At 43.4% G+C, this 19,860-nt stretch overlaps 2 protein-coding genes across 4 annotated transcripts in view; one reads left to right on the forward strand and one right to left on the reverse strand.

Annotated features, from left to right (window-relative positions):
- The first annotated feature begins 3,048 nt into the window (after nucleotides 1-3,048).
- Nucleotides 3,049-15,461, forward strand: chrna1 (cholinergic receptor, nicotinic, alpha 1 (muscle)). The gene is made up of 10 exons (XM_069144192.1): nucleotides 3,049-3,245; nucleotides 7,679-7,821; nucleotides 10,715-10,759; nucleotides 11,770-11,879; nucleotides 11,967-12,162; nucleotides 12,256-12,493; nucleotides 12,665-12,888; nucleotides 12,985-13,099; nucleotides 14,201-14,325; nucleotides 14,466-15,461. Exons 1-10 carry the CDS (start codon nucleotides 3,191-3,193, stop codon nucleotides 14,592-14,594), a joined length of 1,380 nt encoding a protein of 459 aa, XP_069000293.1. The 5' UTR covers nucleotides 3,049-3,190; the 3' UTR covers nucleotides 14,595-15,461.
- Nucleotides 15,458-19,860, reverse strand: part of lnpk (lunapark, ER junction formation factor) — a 51,768-nt gene continuing 47,365 nt past the window's right edge. For all 3 annotated transcript variants that reach the window (XM_069144195.1, XM_069144196.1, XM_069144194.1), the window contains one exon: nucleotides 15,458-18,863. In XM_069144195.1, the coding sequence (XP_069000296.1) occupies nucleotides 18,655-18,863 (209 nt within the window). In that variant the 3' untranslated portion in view covers nucleotides 15,458-18,654. The remainder of the gene's footprint in view (nucleotides 18,864-19,860) is intronic.

Genomic DNA, 19,860 nt, shown 5'->3' on the forward strand with positions numbered 1-19,860 from the left:
GCCTTGAAATACATCCACAGATACGCCAGCCGGGGCTGTCAAAAACATCACGATTTAGTTGACGACTGTCTCACAAATAAATGAAATGAATGATGTCGTTTTGTGTTAATTTCATGCTGCTTGGCAGTGGCGTTTTGTTTTGCAACTACTGTAGGTTGTTAATGTCAATAAATGCTTGTCAGAAATGCCGTTGGTAGAATATTAAAAGTTAAGCGCCTCAGGATAAACAGTTGGTGGTGCTAATTCTCCGCTCATGTGCCATTAATCCACAGCCAGAAGAACGAGTTGACGTCCATAAAGGAGCTCAAATGGTGGAAGAGACGGAAATATTATATTTCTGTTGGTTTCATGCCGCTGTTTTAATAAAGATGAATGGAAACGATTATGCAGAATAATGAGGATTATGCTCAAAGAATTACAACCACAAAATACTTCAGACAAGCCGATACCTCGAATTGATGTCATCTACAAGAAGCTTCCAAACTATTTTCGGCAAATTTCCAAGCTGTTTAAAAGGTACAGTAAACTTAGTACATGGGGATTTCTGACCCGAGTAGCATTATATAGATATAGTCATTTAAAAGAGAAATAATCTGTCTTTAAACAATAAGAGGCAGAATTTGAAAGAGAAGACTACAGATGAGAGGCGTACTTTGGAAACAGAAGGAAAGAAAGAAGCAAACAGACCGAGCATGTATCAACACACACACAATTCTAGTGCAGACCATCCATAATGTCATCCAGCCGTATGACCTGGGCTGTATTTCTTAGTCTTATACTGCCATCTAGTGTGGACAGCAACCGATTCACTCAGGTTTGTCTTTATCTCATACAAATTTGTGTAGTGAGACTTCCTGTGGACTAACTACATTATCAAACGTCAATGTACTGTAATCTGGGAGTCCTCCGAGAATAAATCCAACTCCAGAAATGAACAAGTGACACTAAGGGTCAGGTAAGAGCTGCAGAAGTCTTGATGGTGACGAATTAAATGATGAGCGAGATACCGACCGGTACAATGAACAGATTCAGTCAGAATGACAATATTTTCAGTTCGATATCACAGAAAACAAACATGGAAAAGGTCGAAGAGATCATGAGAGTGAAAGGAAGTTCTCCCAAAACCACGTGAATTATCAATGAACACTTGTCATAAAGTCTAAGCTTTAAAAACAAGAAATGACATAACTTTATGTAGCAGTATATCCTACATCTAACATGTGTTTGGACGGATGTTTTTAAAGAAATTTACTCGGAGCGTCTCCCTTCCACTCTCCTTTCAAACATTGGTACAAATTTAACATGAGGTATAACTTCTATATCGATGAGTTATTTTACACAAAATGTTAACATTTGAAGACTATAAGCATAAAGTATCGTGCACCTGCTGCTTCAAAGAAATAAAAAATAATGGTATCATATTTTATTCCGCGGTTCGTTCCAGTTCAGCGGTTGAGCTACATTAAACTTTTGAGCATCACAGCTGTTAATAGCGGCTTTATCCCGTCATAAAACCTGCTCATCTGAGACGAGGTTTCTGGAGGCATGTCGAATAAATATCATGCGAGGAGACGAGCAAAAGCAGCTTTCCGCCACTATTTGCAATGGTCAGGATTCTGGTTCGTGTATCAGAAACAGCCAAACTGCTGTTAGAATAACAGTAGTAGAGTACTGCTCCCACTTAAAAGCCTGAACCACTTCCAGCAGCTTCTATCTCGGAGGTGTCATAAACGTTAGATGTGATTGGTTTCACTCTGTAAATCTGACAAGGAAACGAACCTGTGGGCTCATCTCGTCGTCGTAATATTTGTGCCTCACCTGATGCTCTGAGCTTCAGAGTCCTCGGCTGAATGCTGCCCTCTTGTGGATGAACAGCAACATAACAGCTACAGCCCGGTTTCAGACATATGACAGTTTATTCAAAGTTTGCTTTCTACAGTCATTATTGGCAAATAATTTTTTTTTTTAATAACGGTTGTCATTGTCATGTTATTATCAAAGAAAAGTAGAATTAGCATTTTCAAGTGATGTCATCTTACTTGGCTTGCTAGAACAACCCATACATTATTAATCTCTTGACTGTTCTTTTACCAATCCATTAATCAATGAAGAACAACTCAAAGTACTGGAAAAAAAAAACTCGCTGTGTGCGCACCAACAGCTAAAAAGTAGTCATGAGAGAAAAAGCAAGAGATTTTTTTACAACAGTCATAAAAACCACCTCACAAAGATTGTAATAAATTGCCTTGACTGGCCGATGAGTATTTCTTCAACTGCGTAAAACTACTGAGTCATGTTTAAATAAAATGCCACATTAAGACTCAGTGAAACTTTAAACCCTTGTTGTTATTGCAAGATTCACAACTGGTCAGTTGGTTCAGTCTGACACACATTTGGTGAGTTTCCTGTCATGCCATGCATTGTGTGTGTGTGTGTGTGTGTGTGTGTGTGTGTGTGTGTGTGTGTGTGTGTGTGTGTGTGTGTGCGCGTGCGTGTGACGGTGTAGAAGCAAGTGTGGACATGCTTCTCATTCCATCAGCTGTCAGCTGTCCTCCTGTCTGCCTCCCTGTCTCTGTCTCTCCGTCTCCGTCTCCGTCTCCTCAACTGTCCGTCTGTTTGTCCTTTTGCCTCCGTTGCTGTCCATCTTTGTCTCTGACTGTTGTCTGCTACTGTGAAGAAGATACTGTGTGTGTGTGTGTGTGTGTGTGTGTGTGTGTGTGTGTGTGTGTGTGAGTCATTCCCCTCAGAAAAACCTGCGTATATGAAATATGTTGATTTGAGTATACTCTCACACACACACACACACACACACACACACACACACACACACACACACACACACAATCCCAGCTGTCTCCCCTGCCTTGAAGTGTGCTGAGAGATTGGGATGCTGCCGGGTGAGGGGAGGAGGGGAGGGGAGGGGAGATGGAGGGGGGGGGTGGGGGCGGGGGGGCAGAGGGGGGAGGGGGAGGCATGAGAAACAAGAGCTCTGGAGTTCACATACTGGACGATCCTCCTTCCCCGTGTTCACTTCAGCTGTAAAGTGACTGCTGCAGCTTCAGTGCATATATGCGTCCGTGTAAAAGTCAGTGAAGACGCGAAGGCTGCGACCCGCCGGCTGGTCATCAACACACTACTCGAACGGATGCTGTGGATTTCAGGGCTGCTTCTGTAAACGTCTGGCGGAGATATGAACCTGCCGAAGGTCCAGATCCTGCTGGCGGGGATTGTCTGTGTGTATTCTGGTAAGTCTTCTTCTGTGTGTGTGTGTGTGTGTGTGTGTGTGTGTGTGTGTGAGACAGTCCTGATACTTTGACTTTTCAAGGTACTTTAAACCATAAGAAAAGAAGGATTGGCTTGTTTTTTTTCTACAAATCTTAACTTCATTCTCACCAACTTCAACTATTTAGAAATCAACGTGCGGGCTTTCTTTTTACAAAAAAAAAAAATCATTGTGAAGTCAGTAATATTTTCAATGAGGCCTGTGTGATAAACATTGGAGCAAAGTACTGTGCCCGTTGTTCAAGTTATGTCTCCTGTCCTCTGATTTATGTACTAATCTCTCCAGAGAGTGAACTGGTGTGGTAAGTGTCCGTGCTCAGAAACAGGAGACAGCTTCCTGACACATGGCCCGGCGGCCTGGAAAAAAAAACAAAAAAAAAACAGCTCCAGCACAAACTAAAGAGGGGGGGGGGGGGGAAGGCCACTTACGTATTGCAGTAGAAGTAATGATATTTAACGGTACTAAAATATAACCACGATATTTTACATTCTCAGAAAAATCCCTGGAGAAAAAGTTTACGGATAAAACAACCAGATAAAAAGAGCTATTTTTGAACACTTGACAAAGTGACTCATCACAATAATGCAAGAAAATTATAAAAATCCAACACCGTTATAAATCAGATCTGATGATACAACCAGAGATAATAAAGGGAGAACTACAATATTGTGGAGTGGAAATGACAAAAAAACAAAAAAAATTCACTTAAGAAATGCAAGAGTAAAATGTGAATATAAAAATAAGGACAATTTGCACAGTTTAAAAAGCCTGTTGTTTTCTGTGTGAAGCCCTTCTGTGGCAGTGTGTTGGTGTTTGTCCTTCAAATATACCCGAAGAAAAAGCAGCTCGGCATTGTTAGCATTCCTCACTGCAGTCACATTTAAGGCATTTACTGAAGAGTGATTTATATTTATCAGCAAGCAGGTATGCTCTTAAGAGTCTTTTGTTCGAGGACACTTCGACAGGTCGCATATTTTGTTGAGGAGGGGAATTAAAACACCGAAAAACATGGAGCACTTTACAGATTTTTTTTTTTCTATGCTTGATCTTCTCTTGATTTTCTAATTGCTTTCTATATCTATCGTGCAAGTGTTTTGCCAATAAAAGTTCACGGTCTGCTTCACCTTCACCCACCGATTCCTTTTCAAAATCAGACCCCACACACCCGTCGCGCAAACTGCTTTGACAGGAAGACGGTCAATTACACAGTGATGTGACTGGTTTATCTGGCGAGCAGTGAAAACGCAGTCAAAGAGATCACGACTTCAGTTACTGAACCTACCAAACATCAAACTTCTGACAAACAACAGACTTCTGGCGGTCTCTCAAAGAAAACATACGATCAGCTGCGAATACAGCGAGGCAGAAGGAACATAAGGAAAACGATCCGGTGTCGTCCGCACGGATCACGCGCTCACAAAATAACACGCCAGATCTAAACAAACATCTTTAGATCGTCCCCACGAAGATATTATCCTGGATGCAAACATGCGAGATGAAAAAGAAAAAACGTCCCTGGAAAGGCTTGTAAGCGGGACATACAGCTGAAACATGCAGAGTGACCTCATCCTGACACGCGCATGCACAGTCGCCGATCTGCAGATCTTTTTTCATACAAACGAGTCATTTTCCGTCATTTCTTATTCCTCCGCAGCGAATCAGTGTTTAGCTCATAATCGCGTCCGCACCGGAGAATTACTTGTCTATTAATTCCAGCACGAATTACAATAAATTTTCCTTCCCAGCTCGGCGATCTGAGCGCCGGCAGCTTTTATGAAAACACACGTGACCAGATGTAGAGGCGGGCCGTCGGGATGAATGGCTGCAGCCTGTGAGCCACCAGTCGGACATTATCTGCATCACTGCAGATGCGCAATAAAAAAAATGTAAAAAAAAGACGGCGCTCAGTAAATCATTCAAAAGGCTTCGTTCCCGGATGCTCCGTGTTCACTTTGAAATATATTTACAACCTGGAGTTTATGCGTCTGTATTTCAAGGTTTGTCTCGGGTCAAATAAATCAACAATTTCAGAAGACGTTATGTTTCGATGTAAACTATATTGCGGCCTGTCATGTCACCTTTTTTTTTGCAAGACAAAATGTGCCACGTATTTGTTCAGCAGCTCATTTTGGAGTAATCATGTTCAGTTCAAATGTTACCGATACAGTCGGGTGAACAAAGAAACATATCTGGACGATCAAGAACGAAGATTAAAAAAAAGTTCTTTATGATTGCAAAAGCCTAAACAGTTAAATGAAATCTCACTCGTCCTCACTGTAAAGAATTATAAAGTAATCCTATAAAGTCACTGACAATTTTTCATCGTGTGGAAGTTCTGATCTTGGAGACGCGTGATCTCTGGAAGGTCCGGATTAACACGAGTCGAAGCACGTTTTCTTTTATTTATTCTCCCTCCAGTGAAAGTTCCTCAGGCATTGCTCCTTTAATTATCTGGCCAAACATAAAAGTCTCATTAAGGTGTCAAATCCACACGGAAGGTCAACAACAAAACCGTTTTAGCTCTCTGCAACAGAAAAACTCTCACGGCATCACTCGTTTTCACGCGTTCCTTAAAACAGCACCGACTTAAATGAGGCAAACATTTTGTTCAGATGTAGTGTCTTTCTATTTAACACCAATGTTTAGTTATAATTCAGTACCAAAAAATATATATATATATATTCAGTGAGAACTAATAATCTATCGACCGTCAATAATTTTAATAAACAAATTAAGGTAACACAATTGAGCCGGAGATATTCTGTGTTTTGAGTGAGGTGTGTGTGTGTGTGTGTGTGTGTGTGTGTGTGTGTGTGTGTGTGAGTGATCACAGAGTGAACTATCTGCAGACGTCAATATTACACTTTAAAATAAGTCTGACTGGATGCAAGAATTAACACCGATTCTCCGGAAGGCGAAGCGAACGCATTAGTGACGGCGCTGACTCACTCCGCCCAACGGGCTTCTTTTCAGCACCTCGCCCGCCTCGGTCTACGATATTCGGTCATAAGCTCGCTTCGTACGTCCGCTACGTCGTCGTGGACTCGTATGCAACATAAAATAACGTCCGCGCCTCCGTGTTTGTTACTTCTATTCCTAATCTAGAGCGCGTCACTACAAAAACAACAACAACAACAACAAAAAAGAGTCGGTTTGTCATTTTGCAGTGGCAGTTAGGTATCGTGCGGAAACGGGATTTGAGAGCGGGCAGTGATTGACAGCTCCAAGTGGCTCGCCCCCTGTCCCGCCTCCCCCGCTCTATTTTTGTATGTGGCCAGATCAAAGCGTGCTCGCAGGACAACAGATGGGTTTGCAAGCGGACAGCAAAAAAAAAAAATGAACATCGGCACTGCAACGCCACACCACACTCGTCCTGATCTACCACAACGATCCCAAGTGTGCCCTTTGCTCTTGTTGGTCACATGAAACAAGATCCCAGCCTGCCGAGTTCAGGCCGACTGTAACTCGCCGGGCAGATTCCCGAAATAACATGCAAACGATGTGACTTGGCTGGAGGAAGCCTGCTGGGTCACATTATACAAAATGACATGACGTGTTCACTACGGTTACGAGAACAAAGGTGACGCAACGGTTCCACTCGGCGTTCGGAAATAGCGACGACACGGCAGATAATAGATCAAGACGGGCCGACCTGGCAACCACCGTGAGAGTACCTGTGGTAACAAAACAAAAAAACTAAAAACTTGTCTATTTCATCTACCGTTAAGCGATAGCTTCATGAATTCAGTATCAGTGCGGCTGCACGTTAAGTTCACACAGGTTAAATTCCTTCAACACACAACGGCAAAAGCTCTAAAGGGGGTTTAAAACCAAACTGGATCCAAGAAGGACTAAGTTGGACTTGACAGCACCGCAGACGGGCCGAAACCCAAACAATGAACAAGTGGATTTGTTATTTTTTTTGGCGTCTAGTTCATCAGAACCCGACGAATGCTGCCGGGTCCAGGCGATAGCGACACACATCGCATTATTTGCAGCGCTCATCTGGAAGGAACAGCGTCATTTAAAAAAAAAAAAAACTACGAGTCCGTTAGCGGGAAAACACCTTTCGTGTGACGAGGTGATAAACGCTCGTCTGACCGTTGTGAACTCCACCTGATCCCGACTTAATGTCCAACGGGTCGGCCGAGGGGGCCGGTCTTTCCCAAACAACCTCTTAGCGCTCCGATTGGGTTCACCGGCCGACTCGCGGGAGCAGACGGCGGACATTCGGCGACGAGGCTTTTCACCCACGAGGAATGCCGGTCGCTCGGACTGCGGCTGTCCCTGCCTCTCTCTCATCTGATCACCACCACCACCACCTCCCTCCCCACCCGTCTGTCTTTCTGATGTCTCTATGTTGTACAAAAGATAATATGCGCCTGTATGTTCTAGGTCCAGCACTCTGTTCGGAGGATGAGACCCGTCTGGTGAAGAACCTGTTCACCGGTTACAACAAAGTGGTTCGTCCCGTTAACCACTTCAGCGACGCGGTGGTGGTCACCGTGGGACTGCAGCTCATACAGCTCATCAGCGTGGTGAGAGCACTCTTTCCTGTCCTTGTGGTCTCTCAAGAAGACGCAGAAAAAGTCTGCGATTCTGGTTTCACTCCGCAAATGCATTCACATTTTGAAAAATACTTATATTATTGGGGAATTTACCAAAACAAAAGAAACGCTCCCGTTGTTTTGAACGGGCAAAAGACAGTCGACTTACTAAAATGAAGCACAACGTAGCCGCCGCTGATCTGAAAGGTGAAGTAACGGCATCATCCGTTACCTTGGCAACAATCAGGGAGAAAACAAATCGCGCTGCCGTCATGTTTTTAATAAAATATGTAATTTATTCAATTATTTACACCAAAAATTTGATCGAAAAACGAGCAAATATTTTCACTGTTCGGAAAACAAGTCAATGGATTTGTTTATTTGGATGAAATTTGTCGTTGACCGCAGCGTCTCCTCGTTAATGTTCATATAACTGTCGTGTTTTGGGAAATAATTCTAGTTTCGTCCAATACATGATGCGGTTGGGGTTTATATTTAAAAAAAAAAAAAAGGTGAGGCACTGGTGTGAAAAATGCTTTTAATTGAAATATAATTACTACTTTAAAAGCATCTACTAGAGTTTGTTTTGATACCATTAATGCAAAAGTACTATCTTTACGTGTATTTAACCTTTTCCTCTCGCATTTGTGGTCATGTTTTTTTTTTTTTGTGTCGGCGGAGGGAAAACAGTGCGAACAGAAAGTCGTAAGCATTTAAAACCACCGATATCAAAAGAAATAAAGTTACAACAAGCATTCAGGCTCGGCGTCGGCACGGCGACGGCACGGCGGCCACAAGACAAGCACAAAGCACATAAAACAAGCGAAGGGAGCGCGTGATGCAGCACAGACAGGTGCAACTACACGATGGCACTGCAGCCAAAATCACGCACAAAAACAAACAAACAGGGATTTGGGAACATTGGACACGCTGTAAAAACGACCAGAGCGAAGACACACCACGCAACAAAGTGACAGGCCGCCATCTTTATTGAAGTTTATACCCGAACTTGTCTTCGCTTCACGGCGTTACGCCACCCGAACAAAAAGAAACGGAGTTACGGGCTCAGCGGCGGCACGGCGGCCAAAAAAAGACCAAGCGAATCAAATTCAAGTCAGTCGATGGCACTTGTTGCTCCTTTTGTTCTAAAGCTGTGAAGGAAGTGCGATGCGACTCAGACCAGACAACCGACAGCGCCAGTTGCATCACGTGATGCCCATGCAGCCAAAATAATGCACGCCTGCTGCAAAAACAGCCGGCGATTTGGGATGCGCGAGACGGAGGCGACTGCCCACACGAGTCCAAGACACGCTCGGTTCATGAGAAAAAAACCGATGCGACAAGGCGGGAGGCCACCAACTGGAGCAGGGGTGTCAAACTCATTTGAGTTAAGGGGCCACATACGGCTCGCTTTCATCTCAAGTGGGCCAGACCGGTAAATTCAGAGCGCAATAACGCAGCCATAACGACAATATTTCTCTATGTTTAAATCGCTGGTGAAGGTTTTTGGACGATAAACCCTGTTTTAAAAAGGTCTTTCTACAATAAACTAGAAACATAAAGACTAAAAACTCAGACATCAGCCTGGGCTCTCCTCTGCAGACTCCCGAGCAGCGAGCGCTGCTGCCTCCGGAGCAGACGTCGCATTTACGCCGTTTTTGAAGCAATTACTGGATCGATTAAAAAAAAAAATTACAAAACGTTTGTACTCATAAACCTCCATGTTCTCATAGAAATGCAATTCATGTCTTTCTGTAATTTTCACACTTAGCAAAGTCATCCGGCGGGCCGAGCTGGACCCCCCCGGCGGGCCGGATCCGGCCGGCGGGCCGTATGTTTGACACCCCTGAACTAGAGGTTACGCCCTCACCTCACCCAAACGAAAGACAACAAATATAAAAGCCTCAGCGACGGCAGGGCAGCCACACAACAAGCACAAAGCAAATAAAACAAGTGGTTCTTACTGTTCGGAGGTCTCCTTCTGCGCCTCCGGTCAGCTTCACCGGCCGGTTAGGATGATGCTCAGGGCTGAAATACAGGTTCAAGCTCTGCCTTCAAAGCTGTTAAAAAGGTGTTCTCCTCTCTCGTCAGGTTCAGAGTCCAGTTTTTTCCCCACAAACTGTCGGAAAACAAAATTACAAGTATTGTTAAAAAAAAAATTTTTTAAAAAAGAGCATTTCTACAAGCAAAGCTGCCAGTCTTTCCTCCCAATGCCAGGCAAGTTTATTTGTAGAGCACATTTCAACAAGGCGATTCAAGGTGCTTCTCATTAAACCATTAAAAACATCAAAACATAAGGCAAAAGAAAAGGACATTTAAAAACAATTACGAACAGTGACTAAAGCTTTAAAAACTGTGATTAAAGCATTAAAAACTGTGATTAAAGCTGTGATTAAAGGATTAAAAACTATGATTAAAACATTAAAAACTGTGATTAAAGGATTAAAAACTATGATTAAAACATTAAAAACTGTGATTAAAGCATTAAAAACTGTGATTAAAGGATTAAAAACTGTGATTAAAACATTGAGCAAGCTAAAAAAAAAATAATAAAATAGCATAAAAGTTGCAGTGCAGTTTAAGACAACCTCAAATGCAGTTCAGTGAAAGGCAGCAACAAACATTTCCGGTTTTGCTGGTGTTTTAGTCTCATCAAACCTTTTAAACAAACAAACTTTTACCTGCAGGTTTGACCGCGCGTGCGTCTATCGCCCCAAAAAAGGGGCGCGTGCGCTCGCACACGCGCATCACTTTACTGAAATTGGTGAATGGTATTTTCGTTGTTTTTGACATGTGATAAACCAGCAGACAAAATGTATTTGGTCGTGAAGATGTAGACCTACTTGCGTCCTTGTGTCCGACTGCTTTTCTGTCTTCTTTGCAGGATGAAGTGAACCAGATTGTGACCAGTAACGTACGTCTCAGACAGGTAAATGTGACGTCATGCTTGGAAATCCCCCAGGCCATATTTCTGGACCCGATATTTAAAAAAAATAAACAAATAAATAATATCACTAGCAGTGTTTTTGTCCACGTAATCTCTGTATCCTAAATAATAACTGTTTGGATTTCTTGGCTCCAACCCCAGGTCCAGCCCTCTTATTGTGAAAGTAATAGAGATATATCATTGGTCGAGTGAATACCACGTGACTGCTTGAAATTACACCATTGGTCTGCTGAATGCCGTGACTTCCTGTATCCGTTTCGGGTGAAAGTCACTCATTTCAAATTAAAAACCCTCTACTGCGTCATACACGCCAAGTATAATATATCATTTTTTTAAAATGCTTTGACCTTACCTGGTTCACATCACAAATGCATGACCTTTGTTATTTAAATTTTCAATATGATTATTTTTAAAAGGAAAGGGCGAGTCGCTAAATTCTAGAAATGTAAATAAAGCCTGACTAAAATTATTTTTATTTGTTCTGCATCGATTTGTTCTGTAAATCACATTAACCCAGATTTTACCTGCAATTTGAGTGCAATAAATTTTACTCCTTTCACCTCCTGAAGGCACAAACCTTATTCTTTTCTTGATTTTATGATGGTTTAAGTGAATGCTTCAACTTCAACTTTAACCTCGTATACATCACTACACGCAGGAGTATAATTCTCAAAATATATCAGTAGATGACCCTTTAAAAAAAATATATGTTTACTTACCTCCTTTTGTAAGTCTTTGGAAGAAATCTTCCTCGAGAGGTTCAAGCAGAAAGTAAACTGATCTGGTCATAAGAGCTTTTCACACTAGCGACATGACACTGATAACAAAATTGTATTCAGGCTATTTAAAAGTTGCATTTTATTGCCACACACAGTCGTAACCGTTGGGATTAAATAAATGAATGCGCAAATGAGAATAAAACAACTAAATGGATTTTTAGCAGCACGTCAGTCGACCAAACGATCTGAAGCTTTTCAAACGTTTTCCCTCAGGAATGGGAAGATGTGAACCTGAAGTGGAAACCGGACGAGTACGGGGGCATCAAAAAGATCCGAATCCCCTCCACCGACATTTGGAAACCCGACCTGGTGCTTTACAACAAGTAAACACACTTTATCTCTTGTTCTCAAACACGCACCAACACTGGAGCTTTCTCTCACCTTCACATCTTTTACCTTCTTTTCCGCAGTGCCGACGGCGACTTCGCCATCATCCACGAGACCAAAGTCCTGCTGGAGCACAACGGCAAGATAACCTGGAACCCTCCGGCCATCTTCAAGAGTTACTGCGAGATCATCGTCCTTCACTTCCCGTTCGACCTGCAGAACTGCAGCATGAAGCTGGGCACCTGGACGTACGACGGCCTGCTGGTCGTCATCAACCAAGTCAGTGGGAATCTTTCGCGTCGACCTCTGGAATTCGTACGTTCGGCCGATAAAGAAGGATGACTAAAAGGTTTCGGGGTCCTTTTTTTTCAGGACAAAGATCGACCGGACCTCAGTAACTTCATGGAGTCGGGCGAATGGGTGCTGAAGGACTACAGGAGCTGGAAACACTGGGTCTACTACACCTGCTGCCCCGACACGCCATACCTGGACATCACCTACCACTTCCTGATGCTGCGGCTGCCTCTCTACTTCATCGTCAACGTCATCATTCCCTGCATGCTGTTCTCTTTTCTCACCGGACTGGTCTTCTACCTGCCGACCGACTCCGGTACGTATGGAGTGTTTGGATCACGGGTAAAATCTTGATAGGGGATTTATAGTAAACGGCAATGCAGCGAAGCATTCGGGTTCATTCTGAGGTAATCAGATGTCTCTTTTATACATATTCAGACGAATCCATCGTCACCTCTGTTATAAAAAATCTCTTTTCTGTCCGCAGGTGAGAAGATGACCCTCTCCATCTCCGTCCTGCTGTCCCTGACCGTCTTCCTGCTGGTTATCGTCGAGTTGATCCCCTCCACCTCGAGCGCCGTGCCTCTCATCGGGAAGTACATGCTCTTCACCATGGTGTTCGTCATCGCGTCCATCATCATCACCGTCATCGTCATCAACACGCATCACCGCTCCCCCAGCACGCACACCATGCCGGCGTGGATCCGCAAGGTTTCGTGCTTTTTTTTTTTTGTTGGTTTACAGTTTAATTCGTGTGGGAAGGAAGGAATTTAGTCGACAGCCTCCTCTCCTCTGCGTTCCTCTCAGGTCTTCATCGAAACCATTCCCAACATGATGTTCTTCTCCACGATGAAGCGTCCCAGTCAGGAGATCCGGCAGAAGAGGCTGTTCCCGACCGACATGGACATCTCGGACATCTCAGGTCAGACACGTCTCCAAACGAGCGAAGTGGGATGAGTGGCGGTCGTGTGCCTCCGCTGGCCGCTCAGGTCGTTGTGGAAAATGCGGTTTACTTTTCGGTACATCTCGGTGTGATGCACAAGTCCAACAAATTTGGTGCATGTAGGTGAAACTAGGTGCCGGAGCTGCAGTTTAGGGGGCGCTGGTGAGCCGTTTGGCCACGCCCACTCGCAAAACACATATCAGATGTATCGTCTCATCACGCCGGATGTATGTGACACGTTTCGTGAGGTTTCAAGCATCCTTCGACCTTAAACATCAACTTCCCGTGTCACGGCGAGACACCAAACTTTGACGCATCGTCACGGCGACGCCCATCGACAAAGTCGAATGAAAGTTTCAAGATATCGTCAACTACATGTTTAGGTTATCGTGACCCGACTTTAGGTTCATGGGATCAACCAGCTCGACGTGGAACGTGAAAGTATGAAAAGTGTCATTTCCAGTGTCCACGAATTCTTTTGATAAGATTCAATCCCAAACACGTTTTCTATCCATAGAAACTAAATTCAAGTCGGTCCGACAAAATCCCTCGGAGGAGTTCGACAAAGTACAACGTGTCAGAATCGGCCAAAATGGCGACTAAATTCAAAATGGTGGACTTCCTGTCGAGTTGACGTAACGGTGCAATGTAACTTTTTTGTGCGTCTCGGTGTGATACACGTGTCCACCGGATTTGGTGAATTTAGGTAAATGTGGCCGCCGGGGCATCTCTTTAGGGGGCGCTCTCGAGCCGTTTGGCCACGCCCACTCGCGACTCCACTAGAATACCAAATTTTTCGCCGGGAGACAAACGCGTATCCACTTTTTAATATGATAAAGCCTCCAAAAAGGCAAATCACTTTACGTAAGTTTTTTTTTTAGTTTTGTATTGTTTGGTATTAGTATGACTGCACGTATAAAGCCTCCAAAAATGCAGTTGTTTACGGAGAATCATAATAATCGCTTGGATAACGACGGGGCTTTCAAAGCATCATCGGCGCTCGGGCCCTAATAAAAAAAATTTTTTTAAAAAGTAAAACACGAAACAACCCTCCGTGGTGTCCCCGCTCTCCCCCTGCAGGTAACCCCACCCGCACCAGCGTCACCTACCAGTCTCCCATCATCAAAAACCCAGACGTCCGCAGCGCCATCGAAGGAGTGAAGTACATCGCCGAGACCATGAAATCCGACGAGGAATCCAACAACGTAAGAGATGAAATCACCAATTAAAAAAAAAAAAAAAAAAAAAGGGATTCAAGTAAAAAAGCAGTCATGAAAAAAAAAAAAACTTTAAATGAAATTACGTCCAAAGTCAGTTGTCCTTCCTCGTCCCCGTCTCCTTCCAGGCGGCGGAGGAGTGGAAGTTCGTCGCCATGGTGCTGGACCACATCCTGCTCTGCGTGTTCATGGCCGTGTGCATCATCGGGACGCTCTGCGTGTTCGCCGGGAGACTCATCGAGCTCAACACGCTGTGAAAACAACAGAAAAGCCCAAACGTGTGCGATCCGATGAGACCGCCGGAGGAGCGTTTGTTGTCGGTCGCTCACGCCAACAGACCGAGGGGATTTTTATTTTTTTTTTAACGCGTGAATAAGTGAGTTTTTGTTGTATTTGCATCTCAGAGGAACGACGAGGCGCTTTGATGGAGACGGATCGTACTTGAAGTTATTCTTTGTCACCAACATTATATTGAAATGTGTTTTGTTTTTCCGACAGTTTGTGACCGCTGCCATCCCTCCGCTGGGTTTTTATTGTTATATTTGTTATCGGATGTAAATCCAGAATTATTTCTTTTTTATTTCCTTTTTTTTTTTTTTTTTTTGGCAGCTTGATTTCAGGTCTCTTTAAATGTTGTAATGTTTAAATGTTGTCCCGGTCGTGGCAAGATATCTTTCCGTCCTGGAAGTTTTATTAATTTGGTTTTGCCACGACTCTCGTTTTGACTTCTGAAAGTTTTATTTATTGGTTTAGGGTCTTTTCTACTTCAGATAATGTATTTTTTTTTTTTTTTTTTGCTTTTGTTCCGAAGAAAAATCAGTTTGAACTGATCGGCTGCTTTTAAAAACATCTGACACAATTCATAAACTATCCACCCTGAGGTGGAGTCACCGGTGGACGTAGAGATTATGGAGACGTGGAGTTTCTCACTTGCCGTTAAATTTAACAGCTGCCGTGTTGCTGCCCGTTTCAACAAGCAACTTGATTTATTTCGCAGCCGTGATTCCTGAAAACAACACAAGTACCATGTATTTTATTCAGTTTACTGATATAGTGAGGATTTTTTTTTTTTTTTGCAGTTATGTAGATGTGGATTACAGTGAAAAATAAAAGCAATATCAACACTCCATTTATTTTATTTCTTGTCGTTAGGGCCTGAGCACCGACGGTTCGAAAGCCCTATTGTTCTTCAAGGAATTATTATTATGATAGTCCGGCGGTCTCCGACGCCGCTTCAGAGCTGGAAACGACCCGATGAGGACGCGGGTTCGAGCCCCGCTCGGGTATTACACATGGTTCATGGAGGGTGAGGCCCTCTAAGGGTAAACCTTTCGGCTTTGTGTTGTAAATGCAGTCGTACTGATACCAAACCAAAGGTCAACAACAATACAAAACAAAATCCATGAAAAAATAAAGGGTGAGTCTAATTCTTCTTGGATTTTTGTCCAAACTACCACAAATTGTATCCCCCAAAATCCCATTAATACATTTGAATGCTATAGTATGACGTTTTGTTTTTTTTATCATATTTCGGATGACATGCTATGTATGTATGTAGTATGACGCAGTGGTTAGAGCAGTGAGAAGTAACTGGGTTCGATGCCCACTTACAGCATGGCAGTTCAGAAAAAGGTCATAGTCCAAAAAGTGACACAAAAGATAAAAAAAAAAAAAATGTATATAAATATCTCACGACATGTTCTGAATAGTCGGCTATAATCTAGTCTTGATTGTGCACTTTAATATTCACGTTTCACCAGATAAACGATCACTTTAAAACGAAAGAACACCACGTAGAAGAAGTTCTAAAGTTTCCCTTCCCCCAAATGAACCTCTGAAGCAGACAGCGGCAGCATTTTAAAGAACCACGACGACTCCTTTTCCTTTTCGTCGTTGGAAAAACTTTATTAGGCGTACCGCGCGCACACGTGGTGACAAACAGCGTTGGCAGAAATGCACCCGATTAAATCTAGCGAAGCAGATCTACAAATGCAAAGTAAACGGGTAACGCGTGAAGGAGACAACTTGTCGAAGGGACCAGAGATGTTCTTTCAATTCACCTTTTTTGAATTCGTATCACCAGTATTTAAAATCAGGGGATATAAAAAAAAAAAAGCTTCTTCATACTGGCTGCATTCAACAAGGTAACATTTTTGCAAACAAAGCTGTCAGGTGAGAGGAAATAACCGGATCAAATTGAAACTGTCGCGCTGCGGTCACAGCAGGAAGACAGAAGACTTTCAGTTCGTGCAGCCGTCTTTCCTTCGCATTCAACACCGGTTTTTATCCAAACCCGTCGTGTCGTCAGCCCGCTCAGCCGTGGGTGCGTTTCTTGGGACCAGAGCTTTAACAACACAGGTGAAACAAACCTATTTACATTTGCATAGACGCTCACTATTCCTCCTGGTTTGCTGTTTAAATAAACACTAAGTGCTAGTTGCTGGACAAATGAAGGTTACACTGTAAAACCAATAAAGTAACCAAGGCACACACACACAGAGAGAGAGAGAGAGAGAGAGAGAGAGAGAGAGAGAGAGAGAGAGAGACGGCACCAGCTGCCTTCTGCGGACATTTAAAAACGAACGAGAGCTAATCTGCACGACCCAAAATCAGGCCTTTAACTTTTAAATAGCTGCGAGTACAATGTTTAATGTTTAAAAGCAGTGCAGCGACACCTGAACTTACAGGTTGTGGCCAAATAAATAGATAAAACAATGAAACTCAGTGCAAATGAAGTCATGAAATACAAATAAAACAACAATGCATTTGGCAAATTGGAGTCTTCAAACTAACGAATGGCAATAAACACATCGGCGGTTTCAGCTCGAGTTTTCTTCTGCTCGTCGGATATTTTAGTGGTCCAGCTTAGCTTCGTTGCTCCCAACACTAACGTTATCCTCCGACGCTGATGAGGATTCACTCCAACGTACCGGGGTCGCTTCGTCACGCCACACTCTTAAAACCGTCCGATTTAATTGGCTCGTGTTTTGTCCGTTTTCACGTATTTTCTGAAATGATCACTGAATAACGGGCTCGGCTTCTTCAGCACGTTTAGAAAAGTTCACGCAGAAACATAAAGCACACGTGGAGCTGTGCCACCGATTGTTTGCACACGTGTTCAGAAGTAACAAACGAAACTGAATGTAACTTGAAAAAATGATTGGCCATTATCTTTCAAAAAGTGAGAGTCTATCGAATTCATTGAATCGACTTCCAGCAGATTGTTTCTGTGTAGGAGTGTAATCCTGTTTTCTCTTCCCTGGAGATGTAAATATTGATACACACACACACACACACACACACACACACACACACACACACACACACACTCTCTGGTTTATCCCTGTGCTTTTGTGGCCGTTAAAATTCAGCACGTTCGCTTCCAACCGATTTCAAGTAGTTTTCTGGATAACTGCTCATATTTCATTATTTCACTTCAAAGTTCTGCAGGATAAATACGTTGTGTAAAACACGAGTTAACTTAGCTGTGCGGTGTTACTATATTAGGACAACAACAACAAAACTTTGCAGACGAAGGGTTAAATACGGAAAATGAAAAAGCCACACGTACCTGTACGCTCGTACCGTAAACACAAGAGATGATCTCCTGGTTCACGACAGGTTTGTCTTCAGATGCTCGTCTGGGTGTTGAGGATGTCAGATATGTGGTGTCGGACAGTGTTGGGACCCGACACACACACACACACACACACACATCTGATACCGGAGATGTGAGTGTGTGTGGGGGGGGTGGAGGTGGGGGCGTGTCTCCAACGCTGTCCGACAGGTGAGACTTTTTTGTTACAACTATAATTTTAAGATGTTTTTGCTGCACCTGATGACAAAACCATGAGTGAACCAGCAGTTCCAGCAAAAAAACAAAAAAAAACAACCTTTTCCTTAACAAATCAGACAGAATCCAGCTACCTTAAACCGAAAAAGAAAAAAGGACCTTGCAGTGTAAATCATAGCGTGTTAAACTATGTCGGGGGGGGGGGGGGGGGGGGGGGGTTGGGGGGTTCAGCCGCCTACAGAGCGATCTACTTCCTTTGAGAAAGCAGCCTTAAGATTTAAAACTACAATCATCAATCTGACGCCGTCCCCGTCAACCAACCCGCCTCCTCGGGACCGGCGTCGTTCACGGCAATACTGTTGGACAAGTTCGCTGTTGAAAAGGAGTCGTTGAACTGTCGTTGGCGACCGACTTGTCCATCAATATTGCTCGTTGAAAGCGGCGGGTCTACCGTGGTTTATACCTCTTCGTTTGGGCAGAACAATCAGGCGTCTGTCTCCGGTCCGTTTCTGGACACTCTGGATCTACGACGGCTGAGATTCTGTCTCGCAGGTGTCGCTGGGACTCGGCGCCGGTTCCTCCCGCGCTTCCTCCTGCGCTTCCTCCTCGCCCTCCTCCTCCTCCTCCTGCGAAACCAGCTCTTCTTCCTGCTCCTTCCGTGGCTGCTCCTCCGATTGGCTCTCGCTCTCGACTTCTTTAGTGGGCGTCTCGTCTTCGCCCATCTCCTTCTCATCTGAGGAAAGAAATAAAAAGACAACGCGAGCGTAAGACGTCTGCGCAACCACTGAAGCAAAGAGACGACGACAGCGAGGAAGAGTGAGGGAGGAAATGAATTTGGTTGTCGAGTAGAAAATCAATCACAGAGCAAATCAGCAACATTCCCATTGGTTAGATTAGCAGAATTTAACAGGACTCGAACAAAAAGGAAAAAAGCTGGCGATTGTCTTTGTTTAACACAAAACATTTCATCATCAAAATCAGCAGCTGAAGCTCAGATGTCCAGATACACAGGTTAAAGAATGTAATAGACTGTAAATTATGTTTCCAGAATCAAAACAATAACATGTTGTTTTCTATTAGATATTTCATAAAATTGTTAGTATGATTCAGTTTGGCTCTTTAAAAAAAAAAAAATTAAAACAAAATTAAAAATAAAGTAAAATTCATTCCATTTCCACAGAAAACGATCGAAGGTCCAGACGGGCAAAAGGAGGATTTGATCCTCGTTCGGACGGGGTTCATATTTCGAGGGGGGAGATGGCCGATAATCACGTGACACACTTCACCCGCTGCGACGAGAAGAAGCGGAAACGCAGGTATCTGTGCTGCAGAGAACAGGATGTGTGTACAGGTGGGAATCATGAATGCATTTCTCAATTACGGAATGAACAACAACCCGAACTCCCCGAAAAAAAGTATCTGCACGTGTCCCGTCTGAATTGGGGTTAATTGATCAGACAACAAATGACACGGTGCACAAAATATATTTGTTTTTGTTTTTTGTTTGTTTACGCGACTTGATCGGACCTCTGCTGGACGTGAAGGTGAACACGAGTTCAGAAAATGTTACGCTTCTTCAGACAATTTACACATTTACCATCCAGACCCGAGTACAAATCACTTAATGAGGAAGACAGAACAAATATTTTGTGCACTTCGTGAAGGCCAGACGTGGATCAAACAAGACTGAATGTTATTCGAAATTTATTTTGCCATTTTGTTGAACTTGA

Source organism: Embiotoca jacksoni, unplaced genomic scaffold, assembly GCF_022577435.1.
Source record: "Embiotoca jacksoni isolate LCO1_2020_lvr unplaced genomic scaffold, fEmbJac1.0.p SCAF_12, whole genome shotgun sequence".
Lineage (NCBI taxonomy): Eukaryota > Metazoa > Chordata > Actinopteri > Embiotocidae > Embiotoca > Embiotoca jacksoni.